At 36.0% G+C, this 25,548-nt stretch overlaps 1 protein-coding gene across 1 annotated transcript in view; it reads left to right on the top strand.

The window, feature by feature from the left end:
• The first annotated feature begins 1,718 nt into the window (after positions 1 to 1,718).
• The window catches only part of LOC150083240 (leucine-rich repeat-containing protein 49-like), a 494,942-nt gene continuing 471,112 nt past the window's right edge, over positions 1,719 to 25,548 (top strand). The window contains exon 1 of the mRNA XM_090377128.1: positions 1,719 to 1,817. Coding sequence (XP_090233254.1) covers positions 1,770 to 1,817 — 48 coding nt within the window. The 5' untranslated portion in view covers positions 1,719 to 1,769. The remainder of the gene's footprint in view (positions 1,818 to 25,548) is intronic.

Raw genomic sequence — 25,548 nt, 5'->3', positions numbered from 1 at the left:
TTATTTATTATTACTATTACTTTTTATTTTTTTATTTTTTTTTATTTATTTATTATTTTTTTTTTATTTTTATTTTTTTTATTTTTATTTTTATTTATTTATTTTTTTTTATTTTTAATTTATTTTATTTTATTTATTTTTTTTATTTATTTATTTATTTTTTTAATTTTTTTTTATTTTATTTTTTTATTTTATATTTTTTTTATTTTATATTTTTTTATTTTATTTTTATTTTTTTTTATTTATTTTTATTTTTTTATTTATTTATTTATTTATTTATTTTTTTTTTTATTTATTTATTTTTTTCTTATTATTTATTTATTATTTTTTTTTTTATTTATTTATTATTATTATTATTATTTTTTTTTTTTTAAGGCCCTTGCCACTGAAATCTTAGGAAATTAGGTGGCAGGGCCGGCCAGAGTAATTACTTCTAATGCGATCCCTCTATGCCTGACCTGCCTCCTCGGGGTTAAGTGTGGGCAACGGGGAGTCCCACTAGGGGCCCAACGGCTAAAAGGTCAGAGGAACAACACAACATGACACTACACAACATAAACATGTACCTTACACTTTTTAAAATCTCTGGCCTTCACAGTGTTCTGTGTTTCACAAACAGAGTACACAACACGGAGATGGGGGAAACCCCTTGGGCCGTTAGACAATGAACACTTTACACTTTTACACTTTACAGGTTGTCACTGAGGCCCAACGTTGCCCCAATTTCCCCTCCACGCGGCGAAATTGGGGCAACATTGGGCCTCACTAGGGGTCCAGCGGCTAAATGAACAGTTGAACAACGGTACACGACACTACACATGTACAATATCCATACACTTTTGAATCTCTGGCATTTCCAGTAAACTGGCAAACCCATCACAACGGAAGCAACGAGGAGATGGGGGAAATCTTTGGTGCCGCTTGACACTAAACACGCTTTACACTTTACAGTTTGACTCCCTGTATTCAACACTTGTTGGTAAAATTTCCGGAATCCCCACACCGGGTGGAAAAGACCTAAGTTCGAGTTCCGTCGATGAAGTGAGGAATTGTTATTGGCTTTTTTCGTAATGTGTTTGAGTTAGTCTGTTTCTGGCGAAGTGTATGGTTTTTTTCCCGGAATGTCGGATATTTCGTTCCAGCAAATAGAAAATTGACTATAGAATACATGTAATTTACAGACAGTGTGGTCTGAACAATATGGCCTTCGCTCCTAAAATGCTCTCAAGACCCTATTGAACCGGTTTATTAACTACTTTTCTGTAACACATGATGTTTCTTCAATTAGTCCAAACGCCTCATTTATGAAATAACAATAATTTTTGCATTGTTTGTGTCTTTTGTGCACTAGAGGGAGGTAGTGTACTGCAGCACATATGCCGGTTAGTTAGTGGTCACTTCTGCTTGTTCTGTATTTTGATATTAGTGTGTGTTCAGTACTGTTAGTAGGGAAAGTAGAAATTATTTTAATGTTTAGTTTGTAGTTGTACAGTTATTTTAGTTGCGTTATTGTGGGAATTGCGGTTTTAATGAATGGAGTTAGATGAACCTAATTTGTAGACCGCGCGATTTTTGTGCATTATTTACCATAAGTACTTAGTAATCACTTGGATGAATTATTTCTTAACAAATCAGTTAACCATATATTTTTTTTAAGTGTTGTGCTCATGCCCTTATAATGCATATTGTATCATTTAATCTTGCTTTACTAGTCCCAACCACGGTTGATCAATTTGCAATGGAATGACAAGTATTACATGTAAATATCGATGTATGCTAGAAAAAATCATGAAAAAGCTTCCAAGAATGCTAGAGAAGTAAGTGTCAAAAAATAAACATTACTTAAATCGAAATGTTTATATTGAAAAGTGCCAGTCTGCACCTTTCAAGCTATATTATTCGTTTCATTCATAGCCATGTTTTTTTTAACCTAGTCGTGTCATGCCCTGCATATAGAATATCGTTGTCATGACTACTTCATTTAGATTAGATATATGTAACAACGTTGAAATATGTACTTGATAACTTGTAGTAATGATATTCTATTTTTAGTTTTTTTTTATTTTTATTTTATGAGATAAATGTTAACTTATCTTAGTGCACCCAAAGATGGCACTATCTTTAGAACCTCTTGTGGCAACAGTAGCTCTTGGCTCGAATGTTATTTTTCAGTGGTGTTACTTTGTGTGGTAGCGAGTTATCAAATAACGCTATCGCCACATTGATTCACATTTCTATTCAATTAAAGCATATTTCAGAATTCCATGGTGTTTCAAAAGGATGGGTTGGTCATGTCATATTATTGTCAAAAGCCGTTGATTCCTTGGCAGATTATACAGTATATTTATTGAACATAATCACAATTGTAAGAGCTGTGTAAGGGAAAAAAATGGGTGTGGGGAACAGCTATTTAACAGAGAACTTTTGAGAATCAAAGAAAATAATACATCAAAGTATATGTGCGAGTAGTGTACATGTGAAATTGATGGTAATACTAACTATAAAAATTAATTTTATTATTTTTTACATAATAGCACTAATAACTTGTTTGCAATATACAATAATTGTAATAATGCAGTACGGTATTAGTTACAATTTCAGTATTTGCATTATAATCCATTTATAATAATTCAGATATAAAACTGATGAAAAATTGTTCCACTACACAAACTTGACGCCGCCAGCCAAAATGAAGTAAAGTAAAGTAAATGATCTTACGAAGTCTCTTCTGATTTTCACAGTTTATACAAAGTGAACAACATAAATTAGTGCAAACAGCAACACATACAAGACCAATAAGAAGGTACAAAAATTGGTTAAAGTGTACAAGTGGGTACTCCTTCCAACTGATCATTGCAAGTAGCAGTGACTGATATGCCTAATCTGTTATGGTTAGTCTTTGGGTGTTTATCTCCTACTTGTTGCTGTTTTAAAATCAGGAAAAAGAGTTCCTGATTTTAAAACAGCAACTGGGGCTGAGGGATAAACACACTAACTAAGACTAACCATAGCGAGCTGGCATGTTGATCACTGCCACTTGCAACAATCAGTTGAAATGGATACCCGTTTGTAAACATTAGCCGAAGAATGAACTATAATCCCAAAATAGTGAGTCTCCAGCAAAAAATATTTTTCTGCTATTGTTTTTGATATTGCTATTGTTCAAATATGAATTAGGTTTAAAGGGTGTCTTACCGACATTTAAAAATTCATTTTATAATTCTGGTTTTTTGAAGAAATAAAATCTTTAGGTCTTGGAGTAGTGATATGTCTCAGTGGCTCTGTTATATTATTACTGTCACATATTAACCACACAACAGCAGTTTTTTTTCCCCATCAGGAGAAGTCAATGATTACACTTGATAAAATACAATTATGAATCAAGAGATGTTAAGTCTATATTGAAAGTGAAGTAGTCAAATTTAAAAAATGACAAGTTACATTAACAAATTATCTTATGTATTTACTGTTACATTTGAGGCATGTTCATTTTTATTTCCTAAAATTAATTGAATTTTTTATTTTGTGATTAATAAAGCAAAAGTATATAGCTGACTTATTACCAATTAATTTCTAATTGGCTAAATAATAATTTGATAATAGAGAGCTGTAAAGTGCTTGATAATTCCTATATTCAAATTATGTTATGAAATCAACAGGGATTACCTTTATTTTTGATATAGGATATATTTTTTTTTTTCAACCAACTCTCCTAGTCCGATGCATTAACAATTATTTGTAAAGGCAATATAAAATTTATGAAAAATGCTAAACATATTCCCCACTGTCAGAACAATAGTGGTCCAAACCCCCGTAGTCTCAATATTGAGTGCTCAACCCAACTCTGGTCTACAACCACCAAACCTCTGCAGGCAAGGAAGACATTATGTCAATCGACATTAAAATTAAATGGTTTAAAAAGTTTAGCTGCATATGGAGCAATTATTCTCTTCATTCTTAAGTTGGACTAAAATTTTTCAAAATTACATGTTCACAGGAATCTGAGGAATCTTAACAGTTCACAGGAACCTTAAATTTTGATGTTGATTGATGTAATGTTTTCCTTGCTGGCAGAGGTATGGTAGTTGTAGACTAGAGTTGGGTTGAGTGCCCAATATTGAGACTGTGCAGGTTGGATCACTATTCTTCTAACAGTGGGGAAGATGTTTAACATTTTTCATAAATTTTATCTCTTTTACAAATAATTGTTAATGTGTTGGACTAGGAGAGTTGGTTGAAAAAGAAGCATCCTATATCAAAAAGGTAATCCCTGTTGATTTCATAATAATAAAATATAAAAGTACTGATTGTTTTCACTTCACTTAATATATCACTCAGTTGTAATAATCATGCATTTTGTAATACAGTGGACCCCCGCTTTATGATCAAATCACTTTACGATAGACTCTCCATTCACTATATGATATGTAGTAAGCGGCAGTTATTGTGATCTCATTTGCAAATTAAATTTTAATTCTGATAAGTGAAAATAGGAGGAATAAAACTAAAGATATAAAGCACAAATTAACGTTTTATTACCTTGCCAATTAACAAAATTGATATGTAAAAATCGGAAGAATGTTTTCCACAGGTTAGCAAAATAATAATAAATTTACGCTTATGTACAAAGCTTAATTACTGTTGTGATATGTACATGCTAATTGATATTTCTGTTCACTGATTTTTTTTGTTGTAAAATTTAAAACAGTAAAAAAGATAAGCAATTGATAATGAAGAACATTGGACGCACAAATTGCAGAGTAATAAGTTTAAGAAAATTTAAAAAGGAATGAAGAGAAGATTCTGAAAATTTGTTTTTCATATGATTGCAGAGGAAGGGAAAACATGTTTCACCATAATAACGTAAAATCCCACAGGATTCCAGCTATTAGTATTATCGCAAATGCAATAAGATCGAGTTTACTACCTGTTTATAATTAGATTGCACTAACAGAAAAACACAAACTTGGAACTGCAAATTGTTTTATTATTATTATTAGCCATATGGTGCAAGGAAGCCTGAGGTTTATGTTGTGCCAGCCAAAAAAAAAATTTCTGAATTACCCTGAGAGAGAGAGAGAGAGAGAGAGAGAGAGAGAGAGAGAGAGAGAACAAGAGTCAGAAGTAGAATGGAATCACCAAGAAAAAGAATGATGATATCCAGCTCAGGACCCTGGGTGTGCCAAGCCCATGCTCACCAGATGTGAGCCCCTGGGGTTTTTGTTTTAAGGTCGCGACCTCCAGAAATATCACAAAGGCATTCAAAATTGATTCTTATAACCGAACATGTGAAAGTGTAGTGCATAGATTTCTGAAATTTTATTCTATAAAGTGGCTGATTCTATTAACCAGTGACCATGTTAAGAGGCACTTATTTCACTTTACAATGGGATGGGCTTATGATTGCCGAGGACATGTGGTCCCTCCTCTCAACCAATAGTAGCCTTTGTAAATGTGTTGGCCGTATGTTTTGTTTTGCATCCTTTAGTTGAAGTGATTTTTTGTTGTGCTTTAATCAATATACGTCAATACCTCGCTTAGTATTTAAGTCGAAAATTTACTGTACATATTAAAACTGATTCAGTAGCTTAGATACTTACTCTACATATATGCTGTATTGTAATAGCCTAGGTACGTATACATATATGCTGTGGTGCCAACTCTATTGTCTCACATGTGCCAATAGCTCCCCTCAGGCAGTCAGCAGCAACGTGCAACTGTTCAGTATTTCTAATTCCATCCTGACGAGACAATGTTGATAGCTTTTCAAACTTAATTTCACAATTTATTTTTTATCACTTTAAATACAATTGAAAATATATCTGCTTCTTGGTTAGAATTCACCGCCAACACATGCATTCTGTTTGGCAGTATGTTTTGCCCCATTTAGCAAATGACTTCACTGGTTTTGGTCGCAAGTTCAAACAATTGCAGAGGGCATTGTGAAGATCGGAAAAGACTTGGGATTCGAAACTTTGGACACTGCCAATGTACGTGACTGCACTGATTCACATGCAAATGACTTAGATGATGTAACTCTCCTTGAAATTGATGAGCAAACTGCATATGAAGAAGAGAAAAACAATTCTGAAGTGGCACCAAAAGAATTTTCAACAGAAGAATTGGAGAAAGTTTTTCAGGGGGTGGGGTTGATAAGGTCCATGAGGCGATTATGACTGGAGATCCGAATGTTGGACGTAGCATCAAGATATGACAAATTTTGCAAGATGAGATTCGATGCTACAAAGACTTGTATGCCGACAAAAAGAAGAGATTACTTCACTTTTTTTTTTTTTTTCATCTCTCACAATTGTTACCTTTTCGTTAATATTTTTTATTTCAAATCCTTTTAAATGGCTATTAAGCTCAAATTGTTTATGCATTTATTATAATCTGTTTCTCTGGTATGCATTTAGTTAAAACCCATTATAATTATACCTCAATCCAATGGTTTAACATAACACGGAACAGTTTCAGTACCAATTATCAGTGCTATGTGGGGTATTGCTGTATTAGTTTTAATCTATTTTTTAACCCGACATGTACAATTTTCATTATAAAAATCACATTTTAGAGAGATAAATAATTTAGTTACATAGCAAAAATTTCAACTTCTGAGGCCTTGCAATGAATTACCAAAAAACCATGTGTTATTGGGTTCGCATTACAATATTTTCTTGATATGATGCTGTTTCTGGAACAGATTAATATCGTAAAGCTGGGATCTGCTATACTTCATTATCAACGGTGCATGAAATGCTAAGTTTTTCTGGCTCTGTGATTTAATAAATTAAACAATTGTAGTATGCTGTCAATTCTGTTGTATTGCAATTTACATATTTCTTTCTGGAATTTAGTAACAATTGAAATATATGTATTTAAACTTTCAGTTGTGATTAATATAATAAGCTAACAGTAATAATTTATGCTTTAGGAAATTGATAACAAAAAACTAGCAAAAAAGCAGTGACTTTTGTGTCAAACCAAGAACATTTGTTCTGTTTATCATCCATATTGCCAATTCATTTCTAAAATCAGTCCATAGCAACAAACATATCCAGTGCTTCTTGTACAATATATAGTATTTGTACAGCTATGTGATATGTTTAAAAAATTGGGATGGCATGACAAGTCTTTCAAAATATACCAAATATAAAATTTTATGAAAATCTATCCATTGGGATTAAAGTTATTACATATGAAATGAAGGTAGTAGTAGTAATGGCAAATGATGCAAGAAAGCAAGCTTGTATAGCTTCAGCAAAAGAAAAAGAAAGAATACCCTACAGAGTTCACTCATCTATTACCCCCTCTCCAAGAATTTGTGCGGTCCTTCCTTAAATTTATTCAACCCTTCGACTTCCACAACAGATAGAAGCCTGTTCTAACAATAAACCACCTGCTGGCTGATGGCAAACTTCAGCACATCTATCCTGCAACCATCTTTACTCAACTTGAATTTATGCCCCCTCACGTGTGCAGTCTCAGCAACTGAAAGAATGGTGTTAACATTCATATTACTCAATCCATTTAAGGCTTTAAACACCTCAGTCAGATTTCTCACAGGTGCCTAGTCTTAGGACAACACTTTGCAGAAATGAAGCCTTTCTAGGTAATAGCACCCTTTTGTTTCCTTCACCAGTCTGGTTGCCTTTCTGCACCCATTCCAGCAGATTTACATCTTTTGTAAAGTGAGCCTGCCACACTTGTATATTACTCAAGGTATGGCCTAACGATACAAAGTGATTATCCCTTTATACAAAGGGATAATAACTTTCTTATCCCTGCTAGCAAAGTTTCTATATCTTGAGAAAACCCCAAGAGCTGTTCTGGAGGCATGTCTGCACTTCTCAGACTTTGACTGCACAATTACCCCCTGGTCTTATTCATTTTCTGCTATCCTTACTGTAGTACCATGTAGTTGAAAAGTTATTTGGGGATTTACTGTTATGCATATACAGTACCTTGTATTTATCAATGTTAAACTTCAGCTGCCATTTCTGAGACCATTCACCCAATTTTCCTAGATCTTGTTACAGTAGCTCACTCTGATTACTGTTAACTACCCTGCCAACCTCTGTATCATGCAGACTTGGACATTAAGCCTGTTATACCTTCAATAGGCCTCCGTAGCTGAGTGGTCAGTAGTGGGAGTGCAGTAGCACATGCTCTTCGACCGGTGTTCAAGCCCCCGACTGATAAATACGGTCAATCTGCCAGCGTGGCAGATTATGGTCCATTTCCCTCCGCATGAATTGTTGAGGAGGCTTCCATCCTGTAGTGGGTTGATAATGGCTGCAGTTTACCTTTTTTTTTTTTTTTTTTTTTTTAAACCTTCAACAGTATCATTGATAAATATTGAAAACAACAATGGCCCAGCACTGAATCCTGGGAAACTCCACTAATGACATTAGTCCACGAAGAGCAGTGCCCATTGATAACTACTATGTTTTCTTCCACTTAACCACCCCTTTATCCATATCAGTATCTCTCCCTCAATGTCACATTGCTCCAGTTTGTACAGCATTCTTTTATGTGCAACAGTATCGACAGCTTTTCCGAAATCCAAGTATATGCTGTCAAAATTATTTTTTGCATTTTTTTTTGGTCTCTGCATCATAGTAACCTATCAGATTGGTTGGATAAGACTGCTTCTTAACAAATCCATATTGTGATTGCAGTTTAATTGCATGCCTGTCCAGATGGCCCTGCAGTACATCTTTAACCATTGATTCCATTATTTTTTCTGGAACCTATGTTAAGCTGATAGGTCTGTAGTTACTTACGTTGTCTTTGCATTTGCGATGTGATGGTGAAGACAATAGCATAACTGCCAACTCTCCAGGATTTATGGCAGAGAATGTCTTAATTACTTTATTTGACCTTTCTGTCTCACTATTGTAATATTTTTGCTGGAAAGAGATTTTGCAATTTTTTTTATTTTCACAAATTAATAATAAAACTGTGGGAATTTAGATTTTTTAAATATTGTGAATTTCTGCTTATTTTTATTAATAAATTGGCTGTCAGGTAATCTGAATGGTAATCTAAATTTGTAAAATAGAAAATTTCAATAATAGTTCTCTTTAAAGTGTGATATTTCATCAGACTTGTGTGGTGCTAAACTAATTAACAATGTGTTTTTGTTAAATGACAAAGTAATACAGTGTAAAATTTCAGAAGGCATACCAAGATTTTACACATATTACGAAATCAGAAAAAAGGTAGTACAATTGGCTTGTGTAGTGTATGTAGATGTAGTACTATTAGTAGTGACAATTGATGCAAATAAGCAAGCTTATACAGCATCAGTAAAAAAAAAAAATAATAAAATAATAATAATAAATCCCATACATACTGAAAATTCATTAAAGTCTGGCTATCGAGTGAGTGCCCAACTTGTAGAGTCCTGTCAATATCTGGACAGTCTAAGTCCTGCATTATAAGACATTCTAATTTACTACTCCACTCTATAAGTTTGTGTAGTTTATCATATTCATTACAATTATTAGGCCTGTAACCCATTCTCCTACTCATTTTTGTTTTCCTGTTCTTTTTATTGCACCATACTGACTCGGCATTGTAACAAGTCACATAAGTCCACTGGATAAGGATCGGTGAAAAAATTATTTTGGGAAAATAAAGAACAAAAATAAAATTATTTATCCTTATATTTAATGCTTACGAAATATCATAAGACAGGCATCAAAAGCTGATTGTAGGTATAAATGGTAATGCTTATGTTGCATCTTGGAATAGTTGTAACGGAGAGGAAAACTGTAAATTCAGCTGTAGCTATAGTATAGTTTTGGTTTAGACAAACATCAGTTAGTTAGCTGATGTTTGATATTCAACGACTTTCCAATTTGTTGCAGAATATTAAGGATAGGATGGTACACAAACGTTCCTTGAGGTTGTCACACACATTCTCTCAGATATGCCAGACAAGCTGTACTTGCTACTTGGGAGTCTAAAACACTGATGGAACTGATATTTGGGTGACATTCAAGTCAAGTGGACCTAATTTCGGCGAATCTGGATGGTCTGTGACAGCCAAATCCTCTTCTGCACTTTCACGATGGTGGGACTGTTAGTAATCCTGGGTATAACCTCCATGCACAAGCACACTGTGGGCGACCACTCAGGTGTGAACTAACATAAGCAGTGGTTGAAGCGTGGTGCTCACCACATGGAGGAATGCCGTCCCTCTGTGTTACCAGGCAATACTAGGTGGTAGATGACTCATCAACCAGTGCAATACCACCACTTTGCTTGTTGGAGGCTTGAAGTGGTGGAACCCATGTTTAGTCTCCAGAGCTAAGTTCCGGTCAACCCTTCCCCATCTCTTCCATAATGTATCCATTGATTACCACTCTGTTATCTCCCACTCAACCATCCTTTTATCCATTGTAGCAACTTACCCTTAATGCCATACTTCTCCAGTTTGTACAGCAGTCTTCCATGTGCAACAGTATCAAAAGCTTTCCTGAAATCCAAGTATATGATAACCAAATTATTTTTGGCATTCAGTTCCTTTGTAACCACATCATAATAACCAATCAAATTGGTTAGACAAGACCTCCCTTTAACAAACCCACGCTATGTCTTAACTATTACTGCAGTCTTGTCTAGATGATCCTGCAATGCTCCTTTAACCACTGATTCTATTATTTTCTCCAGAACACAGGTTAAACTAACAGATCTATAGTTACCTGTGTCACCTTTTGATGAACCCCATTTTTGAATTGGTGATACATATGCACACCTCCAGTCCATGAGGACCTCCCTTGAGTCCAAGGAAGCTCTCATAATTATGGCTAAGAGTTTGCTTATTTCCTTTGCTGCCTCCTGTAATATAACTGGATAGATCCTGTCCACCCAAGGTGCCTTTTTTATGTTTAATTTCAACAATTTCTCCTCCACTTTGCTCTCAGTTATTACAAAATCACCTAGCTCCATGTTAAAGTTTGATAAACTTCTGGCACTCCCCTCATTGAATAACATCCTCGTGTAGATGCAAAATACTCATTCAGTTTATTAGCTACCTGAGCATGATCATCAATATTCAATTCATCAGTGTTGAGTGGGCCAATCTGATTCATCCCTTTCCTTCTCGAGTTTATATAAGTAAAGAACTCTGCTGTTTTTCTTTGCATCCTCTGCCAAGGATTTCTTGTAATAGGATTTCTTGTAGGCAGTGATAGGTGGGTTAGAAAACTGTTAGCTCAGGTGGATGTATGATTAGTCTATGTATGACAAGTCTCTCATACACAGACTAATAGTTTAACAGCAGCCACAGACAGAGGTGAAAGTAATTCTTGCACTGTTTCTATTGGAACTTGCAGTAGCTTGAAAGCAAGATGCCAGGGATTGCAAGGCCTGCTGGTGACCCTTTTGGTAAAAACCAAATGGGTTGTGTTATTGTAATAACTAAGAGTAATAACAGGTTCATGTATTTTTACATGTACACTAATTTCAGGGGTGTAGTGAATAAATTTTATGAGCTTGAAGTTCTGGTAAAGTTGTCAAATGCAGACTTAGGGATATCAGAAATGTGGTGTCACTTAGACATAAGACATGCAAAATTTGAATTTGGGGTGTACAGTGTGTTCAGAATTGAGAAGAGGGATTATGTCCTTAGTAAGAAGAAAATAAAAGCTGAGACTGTGCATCCAGTTGACATGGGTGACCAGTACAATGTTCATTCGTTTTGGTGACATAAAAGCACTGGGAAAACAAAAATGACAGTAGGAGTGTATCATAGGTCTAATGATTGCGAAGTATATAATTAACAGCTGTACAGACAGATAGTGTGGGCCAGTAAATCAGATTGGGGGATTTTTACTCTTCTTTTCTTATAATGGGGAATTTTTACTTTCCAGATATTGAACTTGAAGTTGGCCACTCACACAGTAGTAAGACTTTTATGGTTTTATTGCATGATTGTTTTCTACACCAGCACATTAGAGAGGCAATGAGAGGAAGCAGTACTCTCGATCTGATTATGAACAGCAACCCTTCATGCATTAAGAACCTGATGATAAAAGATCCACAGGGTAGCAGTGATCACAGTGTATTGAAGTGGCATTTACTTAAAGATGTAACTACTATACTGGACAAAGGGAAGGGTTTTATTTTTGGTAAAAGTGACTATATAGCCTCAAACAGTCTTTAAATTCTGTGCACGAGACTAACAGTTACTGATGATGTTACCAAATGAAAATTCTAAATGGGAAGCATTCAAGGAAATAATCACAGAAGCACCTAGGGTTTGTATGCCAACTAACATATGCTGCTGAAGGTTTAGACCTAAATGGATGCCAGATGAACTGATGACACTTATGGCAGGGAATTAAAATGTATTGGATGCTTATAAATTATCAGGCAATACACAAGCCTATATTAGGTATAAGCTAGTTCGCAATATTCACAATTGAGGTTAGGCAAGCTAAGGCAGAGTGAGTCTCAAGTAAAGAATGCAAAGTCTTACTTATGTAAACACTAGAAGGAAGGGGATGAATCATTGGTCCACTAGATATAAATATTTTTAACTGTGGATCCTGCTGAGGTTGCTGACAAACTGAATTGTTATTTTGCATCTCTACATTTTGAGGAATTTTTTTAGGAATGGAGATCCCAGAAGTTTATGAAATTCTAATGACTTAGATCAGTGGTGTGCAAACTATGGGGTGCGACCCCCAGAGGTGTCACAGCAATTTGTTTTCAAAACTGTAGGTGTAAAGACCTTACTACTCGAACGAAGTCTGAGATATGAATGAACCCTATTGCCACACGTGAAACCACCCTAAAAAATAGGATGGTTTCACATGGGTGGCTTTCTTACTTATTCTTTTGGGTAATACGCCTTAATTTACTCACTAGGTATGGACACACAGAAAGCAGCTGACTAGTGTGACTTCTCAGTATGTATTAATACTTCTCAGTACTACTCAATTGCTGAACCGTAATCCCTTTAGCTCTTAATTCATGCTTCCTACAGCAAAAATTTCTGAAATTGCCTAAAGGCTGGAGGTGCGAATATGCAGTGGCAGTAAATAACAAGTCTGTTGCACGCAAGCTTTATTCTGCTTTGTAATTCGGTGCTTTCATGTCAACTTGGATGTGTTTTTATTCTTCTGCTACTTTTTATATTATAATTGATTTTAAGAAGAAATAAATATATTTTTATAAATTTTACCATGAACAATTGGGTAATCAGAACAAAACTGCCAAGGAGTGACAACAATAATGTTGCTACAGATACTTCAGAAGCTGAAAGGGTAAGAAATGTATCGTGAAAATTTATTTCAAGTGTAGTGCAACGACCAATTTTTGGTAAGAACCATCATATTCCAAATGAAAAAGAATGAAAAAAGAATAGAAAATGTTAAGAAGAATTTATGAAGTATGGCTTTACTTACAGTGCAGTATTGTTGATGATGAGCAATGTCCTTTGTAATATGCATAATATGTTACGAAAAAACTGGCTTACGAAAGCATGAAACCTGTTAAGTGGAAAATGACACTTACATATGAAACATCTAGAGATAATGAATCCTTTTCAGAAGACATGCCAATGCCATACAAAGTCTGAATTCTTTCATGAAGAAACATGACAGTTCCTTGTAAAGCTTTAAGAGCATCGTTGGAAGTTTCATATTTAATAGGAAAAAAATTGAAATCATAAACTATTGCTGAATCTCATTTTCTCCCTGCTGCTATAAAAATGGTTTCAATTATGAATGGAGGAAAGTGCAGCAACGATTTAAATACCATTCCTCTATCCAGAGACAGCCTCGCAGCATATTACTGTTATCGCAGAACTTAAAATTCAGTTTATAAAATCGATTGAGAGAAAGTCCAATTTTTATAATATACTTAAATGAATTCACAGATATTTAAATCCTTGCTAAACTTATTGTATGTGTGAGATACTGCTACGAGGGAGATATTTTGGAGAATTTTCTATTTTGCAAAGCTTTAGGAGGAAGAATGATGGGCAAGAAGATTTTTGATGTTATAAATATTTTCTTCCAAACAAATAATCTAATGTAGAACAACTGCTTTGCAATTTGTACAGATGGTGCAACTGCATTAATAGGATAAAATAAAGGTTTAAAAGGCAAAGTAAAGCAAATTGCTCCAAATATAGTTTTCAATCATTGAATTATACAGTACATAGGGAAGCATTAGTAGTAAAGGAAATGCAAACTGATTTTCACAAAGTTTTGAAAGATGCGGTAAGTATAATCAACTTTATTAAAAAGTAGAAGCTTAATAGCAGACTTTTCACATGCTTTGTAATGAAATGGGATGAAACACTTCTTTTATATAAGAAAGTGATTTTACAGTGGTAAAGTGTTGCAACGTCTTTTTGACCTCAAACATGAAGCTTTATTGTTTTTATCAGATAAAAATCAGAACCTTTCTCAATTGTTTACAAATCAAAAATGGCTTGGAAAACTTAGTTCCCTTGCTTGATATATTTGAAAAACTTAAATGATTTAAATTTAAGTCTTCAAGGACAGGGAACAAATATATTAATACTCAGTGATAAAAAAGAAATTTTCAAAGGGAAACTTAATCTTTAGAAAACTGAATGTGAGTGTTATAATACTGAAATGTTCCCATGCTTTTCTGATTTTATTATAATATTGACATTTTACAATTTAGGGATATCATTGCCATCCACTTAACAATGCTAATTAAGAATTTTTCCAAATGATTTAATATCTCCAGAAAAAAAGTTGTATTGAATTCGTGATCCCTTTACTTTTGAAATTTCTTCATGTCTCGAAATTACCATTGAGCAAAATAAAGATCTTATTCACCTGTAGTCTGACGAAGCATTATTGCTCTTTTCAAGACTACATGGGAAAAATTTTGGCTTTCTCTTCGAGATGAGTATCCAGAATTATCAAAAATGTCGATATAAACGTTGCTACCTTTTGGGTCTACATATTTATGTGAGGTTGGTTTCTAAAAATTAATAGCTATAAAAACAAAGCAGCATTCCAGACTTGATCCAGAAGATGACATGAGATTAGTAATTTCAAACATTGTGCCAAATATTATTGGTTATCCAGGCTCGTCCTTCTCATTAATTGTTTTGATTTATAATTGTTCATTTTTTATTGTTTTGTAATCTTAATTGAAAAATAAAAATTTGATTTGTTGTTTTTGCTGTATTCAATTAAAACATTAAATAATTATCTTAATGTGTAACTTAAAAAGGAAACAATTTTTTTATTCCTTTTTCAGTACTCGAATAAAATTTTCTACTACATAATTTATAAAATGCCATTTTTCTTCTCTAAATATCTGGTCATCCTATCTTGGGATTTACATTGAGGGGTCACGTCAATTGTATATTTAATGAAGGGGGTTGTGAGCGAAATAACTGCGCACCACTGACCTAGATGATTTTGTGATAAATGAGAGGAAAGTGAAAGAGAAATTGTTGAAGCCAAACATTAAAAAGGCTATAGGGGTGGATGAAATCTATCCAATTATATTAAGAGAGGCAGCTGAGAAGGTATGCAAATCTTTAACCATAATTATGAGCATCTGTGTGTTCAGGGAAGGTACCCATGGACTGGGGATGTGCAAATGTGTTCTGAATTCATATAGGTGACACGAGTAATTAATTACCTTTTATCTTGACTTCAGTTCCAATGAAAATGATGGAGTCACTTGATAAATAAGTCTTGTGTAACCATTTAGTAAGAAATGCAGTTACAGTGTAGTTGTAGCATGGATTTGTTAACAGGCAGTATTGTCTAACTGATCTGATTTTATACTTCGTTACTGCACCATGGTATCCAATCTGATTGTGGATACTATTGGATACACAAGCAACAAAGGAATTTGCTGAAAAAAATAATTTTGACAAAACGTTATAATTTTTCTAGATCTTGTTGCAGCACCATACCTCTTGCTCAGAGTATGATGCTACAAGATTTTGAAGAATTAGCCAGATGGGCTGGGAAATGGCACTTAAAGTTTAACATTTACAAATGTGTGGTACTGTATGCTTATCGGTAGCCGTAATTTCCAGTTTACATACTGTATAGTACCACAATCAGGATAGTGGGAGAATGAAAAAAAAAAAAAAAAAAAACACGCTTTTCTACCTGAACTTTGAGTACTGCAGACAGACTGCTAGGATAGCTCATGGGGTTTTGTCAATACTATACAGGAATTTTGTCAGCAGGGATAAGGAGGTGATTATGCCATTGTATAAGGCAGTGGTTTGGCCACATATTGAGTATTGCATATGGATCTGAAAGGCTGTGGATATGTGGGAGCTAGCGCAAAGAAGAGAAATGAGATTAGTGAGGAAAACAATAGGTTACTTTTGGCAGAAAATTTCTGTAATTTGCACCACATGGAGGAACGCCGCCCCTCTATGTTACCAGGCAGTACTAGGTGGTAGATGACTCTCATCAACCGATGAAATACCACCACTTTGCTTATTGGAGGCTTGAAGTGGTGGAACCCATGTTTAGTTTCTAGAGCTAAGTTCCGGCCAACCCTTCCCTATCTCTTCCATCATGCAGTATGATTGATGATTTTTGAGGTTATGGTGAATGTCGTGGGGAGATCCAATATTCCTTACATTTCGAGGGTACAGCTCTAAAACGGTGTTCGCAGGCCGGCCGCTAGATAGTACACTGGACCAAACCTATTGGTAACTCTCTAGGAGGCTTCCGGATCATCTAGTGTATAATCTTGCTACCTCTACTCTGCCAGATAGTGACTGGAGGGAGTCTGAGTAGTGTGTATGCGGGGAGCATTGTCGAGGCCACGTTATGTCAAGGATCTGGGTATATTCTTACCACATGTACGCTATATCCAAAAATTTCATTACTTCATACAGCATGTCCCACCCACTTTTTCTTACTATTGAATACACCATGAATTGTCAAAATAATAGAGCAAGCTTATCTGCGAAAAGATCTAAACCTCCCAAGGACTTCCTAATTCATTTCACAAATATACGTGGTCTCAATTCCAATCTCAACAATGTCCATTTCCACTTGCAGTCTTCCAAACCCCATGTACTTTTTCTGACTGAATCTCAGTTATCAGTTGATTCAACTACTGCTCATCTTAGATGTCCAAATTATTTGCTGTATGATTCCTTTCGCCTCAAAGGTGGTACTTGTGCATATGTCCGTTCTGATATTCCCTGTCAGAGACTTGGCAATTTAGAATCTCCTCTCTTTGATCTTCTCTGGCTTAAAATCTCTCTACCTCATTGTGTAAAATTCATCTGTTGTCTCTACCGTTCTCCCAACTCCACTAATCACTTGGAGCTCTTTGACTTTCCTCTCTTTGCAACTTGACTTTCTCCAGTCCAACTTTCCTAACAGTGAGGTAATTTTCCTTGGTGATTTTAACGTTCACAACTCCAGCTGGCTTCCGTTTTCTAGTCACACCGACCCAGCAGGTCGAGATGCTGAGGCTTTTGCAATTACTAATGACCTAGCACAGATTGTTCATTTACCTACAAGAATACCGGACAATCCTAATCATACAGCCAATACGCTTGATCTTTTTCTCACAAACAACCCTTCTAAGTACAAGGTTGAAGTGAGAGGTCCTTTAGGCACTTCAGATCACAACTTGGTGATTGTCTCTTCTCCAATGGAACCTTTATCTCATGGCTATTCCCAACCTCGTATTGTTTGGCATTACAAGAATGCAAAATGGGATGACCTGTGAGACTTCTTTTCTTCTTTTCCTTGGTCTGATTACTGTTTAAAACTTCTGATGTCAACGTTTGCTCAGATCGTGTCAGTGAAATTATTCTTGCAGGAATGGAATCCTTTATCCCACACTCCACTTTAAAATCTCGTCCTTTATCTAAACCTTGGTTTTCCAATAAATGTGCTAAGGCTGTCCAAGAGAAGAATGTTGCATATCGTAATTGGCTTGTTTCTAATTCTTCAGTTTCATTTTCTGCCTACACCAAAGCTCGCAACAATTGTAAAGCGGTTATTAATCAGTCCAAACTAGAGTTTGAACAGGCTAAGAGTAGAAAACTTGCTTCTTGCCCTAATGGTAGCCAAGCATTCTGGTCTCTTGCCAAAGCTATTGGCCGCAACTTTTGCACATCTCTGCTCCCACCTCTGTCCAAACCAGATAGTTCTGTTGTCACTTCAGCCAAGGATAAAGCTGACCTACTAGCATCCCATTTTTCTTCCAACTCGTGTATTAATGATCTTGGTAAAACACCACCAACCATTCCCAACATGCTCCATTCAATGCCTCCTGTGGTCTTCCGTCAAAAGGATATCAGAAGGATTTTGACGAATCTTGATGCTAAGAAAGCTCCAGGTCCCGATGGTATTTCTCCACTTGTTCTCAAAACCTGTGCTCCTGAACTTACTCCTATTCTTTGCCGCCTTTTTTCACTTTCTTATTCCAAAGGTGTTTTTCCTTCTGTTTGGAAATTTGCTCATATCCAGCCAGTTCTTAAAAAGGGTGACAAATCCCTCCCATCCAATTATCGTCCCATTGCAATTACTTCTACTCATTTCTAAAGTAATGAAGAAATCAATTAACCACCAACTCTTAAACTACCTAGAAACCTTCCGTCTCATCAACGATCGCCAGTATGGATTCCGTCAGTATCGATCCACTGGTGATATTCTGGCTTATGTTACCCATTTATGGACTAATTCAATGGAAAGGTTCGGTGAAACACAAGTAGTTGCTCTTGACATCTCAAAGGCTTTTGATCGTGTTTGGCATAAAGGTCTTCTAAACAAGCTTCCATCTTATGGTTTGCCAACTGTTTTTAGTAATTGGTTATCCAGTTTTCTCTCTGATCGCTCACTGAGGGTAATGGTAGATGGCTCTCTGTCTTCTAACTTCTCCACTAATGCCGGTGTCCCCCAAGGTTCAGTTCTTTCCCCCACTCTTTTCCTCTTGTATATCAATGACCTTCTTCCATTGACTGGAAATCCTATCCATAGTTTTGCCGATGATAGCACATTGCATTCAACTTTCCATTCTGAGAAACCTTGTCCAGCTCAATCAGCTTCAAGTTCTCGAAAATCTGCTGCCAATTCCTTAAATGCCGATCTTCAGGTAATTCTGAGGTGGGGCAAAGACAACTTAGTTGATTTCAACCCTTCTAAAACTCAATCTTGTCTTATATCTCGCAAAAAGGATTCTTCTGCTCCTATGCTTATCTTTAGTGACACTCCGATTTCTAGGCAAAATGATATCTCTTTTGGGGATTACCCTGACTTCTAATCTTTCTTGGCACAAGCATGTTACAAATATTGCTTCCTCTGCATCTAAAAAACTTGGTTTTCTCTTTCGCTCTCGGCGGTACTTTTCTTCCAAACAGCTGCTCACTCTGTATAAATCGCAAATCCGCCCTGCCATGGAATATTGTTCCCACATCTGGGGTGGTGCCCCCAAAACCTCTCTCAGGCTTCTTGATTCCATTCAGAAGAGGGCAGTTAGGTTAATTAATGATTCATCTCTAACAGAGTCTCTCCGCTCGCTTTCTCATAGATGCACTGTTTCTGCTGCATGCCTCTTCTACAGATACTTCCATGGGCACTGTTCTTCTGAATTGGCTTCTATAATTCCCGCTCTCTCTTTCAAAACAGTCCGAACACGTGCCGCCACCAGCCAACATCCATTTACTGTCCAACTACAAACCCACAGAACCAACTTTTCATCTTCCTCATTTATTCATTCAACTGCCGTTTTCTGGAACAACCTTCCTTCATACGTATTTCCTGAAAATTACAATCTACAGAAGTTCAAGTCCAATATCAACAAATATCTTCTTTCATCTTCTGAACCTCCAACCGAAGCACGGTACTAAGTACTATAGGTTCTAATACCCCTCGTGTTTGGGGTTCTCATAAAAAAAAAAAAAAAAACTGATTTTTTTTGGATCGTGTTCATGTAATTTAGAGCAGTGTTTCTCAACCTTTTTTGTTTGTGTACCCCCAAAGAACCACATTCTTATTTTTTTACCCCATACATGTATTTCTACTATATTTTACTACAGCACAAAACATGCGTAGGTTAGGCGCCTCCATAGCCAGGTGGGAAGGAGCAGCAGTGCGTAGCACACGCTTCTTGATTAGACCGGGGTTCGAGCCCGTCACCACCAAATACGGAGGATGCGGAAAGGTCAGGGAATGACCACCACATATCCTGGAGCAATATGGCCTTAGTTGCTAATGCTCCTAAAATCCAAATAACAAACAAACATGCTTAAGTTAAAAATTGGATAAATCATCAATTCTGATGAATCTTCACTTAGCTTAATAATGGCAATAGTGTAATTACTACAGAATATGTTAAGTAAAAAATGTTTCAGTTCCAAAATATTTTTGTTTCTTGTTAATCTCTTGCATGCACCCCTGGGGAGCTCACGCGTACCCCCAGGGGTATGCATACCGCCGGCTGAATAATGCTGATTTAGAGGATTGAAATAAGTTTTGAATTCTCCTATTTTTTTTTTTAATTTTTCATGAGTATATAGCATTGTATAAAATAATTTTTATCACTGTTCAGAGCTTGTTTGTATGGTTTACTATATGATTATAGAGTTCATTGAAATTTTTATGCTGTATGTTAAAGTATAAAATATGACACTTTCAAAAAAAATAATCTATGATGTAGGAGCCAGAAAGGTTGACAAGCAGAGTTCATAAAAATTTCTTTGCTATAACATGCAGAAATTAATGAACTAGCTTTCCAGGCTTTCATTAGAGATGATATCTTTAACTTGCCTTTTGAGCTCCAAAACAACTGCAATTGAAACTTGTTTGTTTACTCCATAGTGTTTCTATAAAATAACATTATGTCAATTACATAATAAATACTTTCCAATTTTCTTATTTCAGTAGAGCATGTTTGTTATAAATAGTAATGATTTATATATGCTTAGGCTATTTGTTGTTGTGTGTATATTTTTTTGTCATATCGTGGCTGAAATTTTTGAATAATTATTATTATTAGCTACGTGGTGCAAGGAAGCCTGAGACTTATGCTGCACCAGCCAAAAAAAAAAAAAAAAAAAATTGAGTTACCCTGAGAGAGAAAGAGAGAGAGAGAGAGAGAGAGAGAGGGGGGGGGGAATCATCAACACCAAGAAAGAGAAGAATGATGATATCCAGCTCAGAACCCTGGGTGTGCCAAGCCCATACTCACCAGATGTGAGCCTCTGGGGTATTTCACGTTAAAATCAGACTATATTAATGGGTGATCTTGTCTGATCATTTCGTTTGGATGCTGTGATGCAATGACAAAGGAACTGCATGCAAAAAAATAATTTTAATATGATATACTTGGATTTCAGAAAACTGTTTGATGCTGTTGCACATGAAAGACCTGTTCAAATTGGAACAGTGTGGGAAAGTTGCTGCTACTGGATAAAAGGGAAAGTTTGAGTGGGAGAAAATAGTGGTTATCAATGGACCTTATTTTTTGGCTAATGTTGTTAGTGGAATCTCAGAGGATTTGGTGCTGGGCCCACTGTTTCCTGAATTTATTAATGATATTGATGAGGAGGGTATATCGGGCTTAATATTTAAGTTTATAGATGATACAAAGGTTGGCAGGGGTAATGATAGTAATTACGGTATGCTGTCGCAACAAGGCCTAGAGAAATGGCACTTGAACTTTTAACATTGACAAATGCAGATTACTGCGGTAGCAGTAATCCCAGAATAACATACCGGTTGTGTGGTATTACGCTCAGGATAGTGGAAAATGAAAAAAGACCTGGAGGTAATTGTGCAGTTGGATATGATGTTCTCTGTACAATGCAGACAGGCTGCCAGTACAGCTCAGAGTTTTGTCAATGATATATAGAAACTTTGCTAGCTGGGAGGAGGTGATTATCCCATTGTATAGGGCAATGGTCAGGCCACATTTTGAGTACTATATACAGGTCTGGAGGCCTCATTTTAGGACGTTTGTAGAGCTGCTGGAATGAGTATGGAGTGACGGTGAGGGCATGGAGATTGGTGAGGGGAACAAAGGGTTTCTTTTACTAAAAATGGCTTTAGTTCTGTAGATAGCAGTGTCTGGAGACTAGGCACCTGTAAGATGATCTGATTGAGGTGTTGAAGGCTTTGAATGGCTTGAGCAAACTCAATGCTGGTGGGATTCTTCGTCCTACTCAGACTATGCTTATGAGGAAGCATAAATTTAATTCGAGGAAGAATCATTGTAGAATAGATGCATGGAAGTTTGCCTTTAGCCATTGGGTGGTTGATTGATGGAACAAGCTTCCATTTGTTGTGCAGAAGTGGATAGTTTGAATAAATTCAAGGAAGAGTTAGACAAACTATTGGAGGGGATGGACAGGTGAAATGGAATTTTTTTTTTTGTTTGGCTGATGCTGTTTGAGCTTGCTTTCTTGCATCATTTGCTACTATTAATCCTATTACAGTTTATGATGTCTACATTTAAAACTTGAATAATCAGCTGGTTTTTTTTTTTTTTTTTTTCTCAGTGGTAAAGTTGTTTCCTATCTCTAGAAATGTTATTACTGTTATTGCTCACTCTAGAAATGTTATTGCTGTACTTCTGAGACGTACAGAAAGAGATTTTTTTTGGGGAAGAAGTGGGAGACACCTCTAGCATGAGGAGGCTTGACACAACTGCACTCATATAGGTAACTGCTCTATACAGCTAAGCACATATACTGAAGAATAAATATCTCTTGCAATCATTGTTTTCATTTTATCTTTTCTTCAAATAAAATCAGTGTACTTTCATTTCAGAAGTATACTGATGACATTTTTAGACTAAACTGATGAGAATATCTTTCCCATTGAGAAAAAGCAGTTCATTAGGCAAAATTGGATTTAGAAATTGTCAGATCTTTTTGGTAATACATGTACGCAGTTAAATTTTAACATTTACAGCTTGAACAAAAAATGGTTCAGATAAATATCCTAAAACCTAAAACCACAATGCATTATATGATATATCACATTATTCATCATACAACCCCAGTGGTTCTTATCTGTGGTGAGTATGGGCTTGGCACACCCAGGGTCCTGAGCTGGATATCATCATTCTTCTCTTCCTTGGTGATTTCCCTTCTACTTCTCTCTCTCTCTCTCTCTCTCTCTCTCTCTCTCTCTCGCGCTCTCTCTCTCTCTCTCAGGGTAATTCAGAAAATTTTTTTTTTTTGGCTGGTGCAGCATAAGCCTCAGGCTTCCTTGCACCATATAGCTATTAATAATAATAATAATGTGATATATCATATATTCTTGATGTATGTATATCAGATAAGTACCATTTCCAATGGATTGACTATGTATGCAACATTGATAAATCCGAAGTGGAGGAAAGATTTGGTAGCTGTTCCCAACTGGTCGGTGGATTTTTGGCTGTTGTAAAGGGATAAGTATTTAAATAGTTTTACCGTATTCTTCATTAAATAACATATGCCATTGTGTTTTACAAAGATATTAAATAGGTATAGTGGCGTTGCGTTAGCTTCTTATTTTGAATTAAACTAATGATTTTTGTAAGTTGACTCCCGGTGTTGGTGCCAGTATTGTAATTAATAAGAAATAGTGTAATGTATATATCTCGAACTGATAGCATAAGGTATAATGTAAAACTAGATAACGTAATACGAAGCAGTGTACTGTATTAGGAATCTGCTAGCTTAGTATAGTATTATCAATTAAAAATATTTATTAATCTTATTAAATTCCATTGTTAATTAAACTGTATTTGGACGGAAATCATGACCCAGACTTGAGCTGTAAAGCAAAGATGACAAACTAGCGAGAGTTCTGTGACTCGGGGGAAAACGAAGGAGGCGATTCTCCAATGCATCAGTCTCAAAAAATGTGCGAAATGTGAAATGTTTGCTTAAATTTTCAAAACAGGACATGATCTAGCCAAGGAAGATGTCTTTGTGTGTGCTAGATGCCTAGAGTGTCAAGAAATTAGGTGCCAGCTCAGAGTTCTGATGGGAATCTATGAGAGCTTGAGGTGTAGGGTAAATGCCCTTTAAATTAATATGAAGGGCCCATCAAGCTCTCATCAAGCTAGCTCAACGGCAGAGCTGACTCCTGTGTATCAGGCAGTGCAGAGGCAATCTTTAAGGCAGCATGCACTGGTCCCAAAGGAACTAGTTTTTGTTGGTGGTTCTATTGTCAGGGAGATGGGGAATATACTGTGCAATAAGAATAGGTGGAACAGTACCAGAGTATGTCTGCAAAAGTTGATGACATTGTAGAACAGATATCATCTTTTAAGGGCACAAAAGTATAGTATAGGTGATATTGTTGTGCACGTTGAAACTAATGACATTAAGAGTAAGCGATCTGCAGATTTACTCAACAAGTACAGGTCAATGTTGAAAAAAAGTCGCGAGTTAGGGTTGAATGTGACAATGTCTGCAATTCTGCCCAGACTCGATAGGAGAGTGTATATGATGAGAACCTTGTCGATCAATTAGGCACTGGGATTGTGCATGGCTCAAGGGAGTAGAATTTTTTTCAGCCTGGTTTGTGCTTGTTGACAGTAGACTATTTCTAAAGGGATGGGATATATTTAAATAGAAAGGGTGCAAGAATTTGCTGATGCTATTGAGGCAGTGTTAGGTGGATTGGAAAACTGATAGCTTGGGGGGGGGGATACACAAACTAAGAGATTAACTGGCTGCAGGCAGAGGCAAAAGTAATTCTTGCACTGCTTCTATTAGAATGAGTGGCAGCATGGAAAGCAATGCAGTGGAGATTTCCAGGACTGTTGGGAGTCATAGTGGAACAAATAAATACTTGAGCTGTGTTAGGGTAACTAAGAGTAGAAACAGGTGCATTTATACTTGCCTTGTACACCAATACTAGGAGTATAGTTAAAAAAAATTGTTGAGCTTGAAGTGCTAGTCAAGATATCAAATGCAGATATTGTTGGGATATCAGAAACTTGGTGTCACACAAACATAAGCAGTGCAAAATTGGAATTTGGGGAGTACACTGTGTACAGAAAGGATAGACAGGAGAAGGGAGGAGGGGTTATGCTGTTAGTTAAGGAACACATAAAATATAAGGAAGTGCATCCAATTGATGTTGGTGGACAATACAATGCTGAGTCTGTTTGGTGTGACATAAGCATTGGGAAAGGAAAAATGAGAGTAGGTGTGTGTTATAGGCCTAATGAATCTGATGAGTATAATGAGCAATTGTGCAGAGAAATTGAGTGGGCCAGTAAATCAGAATGTCTTATCTGGGATTTTAACTTTCCAGATACTGACTGGAACTTGTGGGTTGGTCACTTGTACACTAGCAAGACTTTTGTGGATTTATTGGATGACTTTTCTACAGCAACATGTTCAAGAGGCAACCAGAGGGAGTAATACTCTTGATCTGATTATCAGCAATGATTATTCAAGCATTAAGAATTTGCAGATAAAGGAACCACTGGGTGACAGTAATCACAATGTACTGATGTGGAAATTACTTAAAGATGTAACTACCATCAAAGCTAAAGGGTAGGGCTTTTGCTTTCGTAAAGGTGACTACGGGGTTCTCA

Source organism: Mastigoproctus giganteus, chromosome 7 (genome assembly GCF_048544385.1).
Source record: "Mastigoproctus giganteus isolate SK-2022 chromosome 7, ASM4854438v1, whole genome shotgun sequence".
NCBI lineage: Eukaryota > Metazoa > Arthropoda > Arachnida > Uropygi > Thelyphonidae > Mastigoproctus > Mastigoproctus giganteus.
This window is presented reverse-complemented; position numbering and strand designations above follow the sequence as displayed.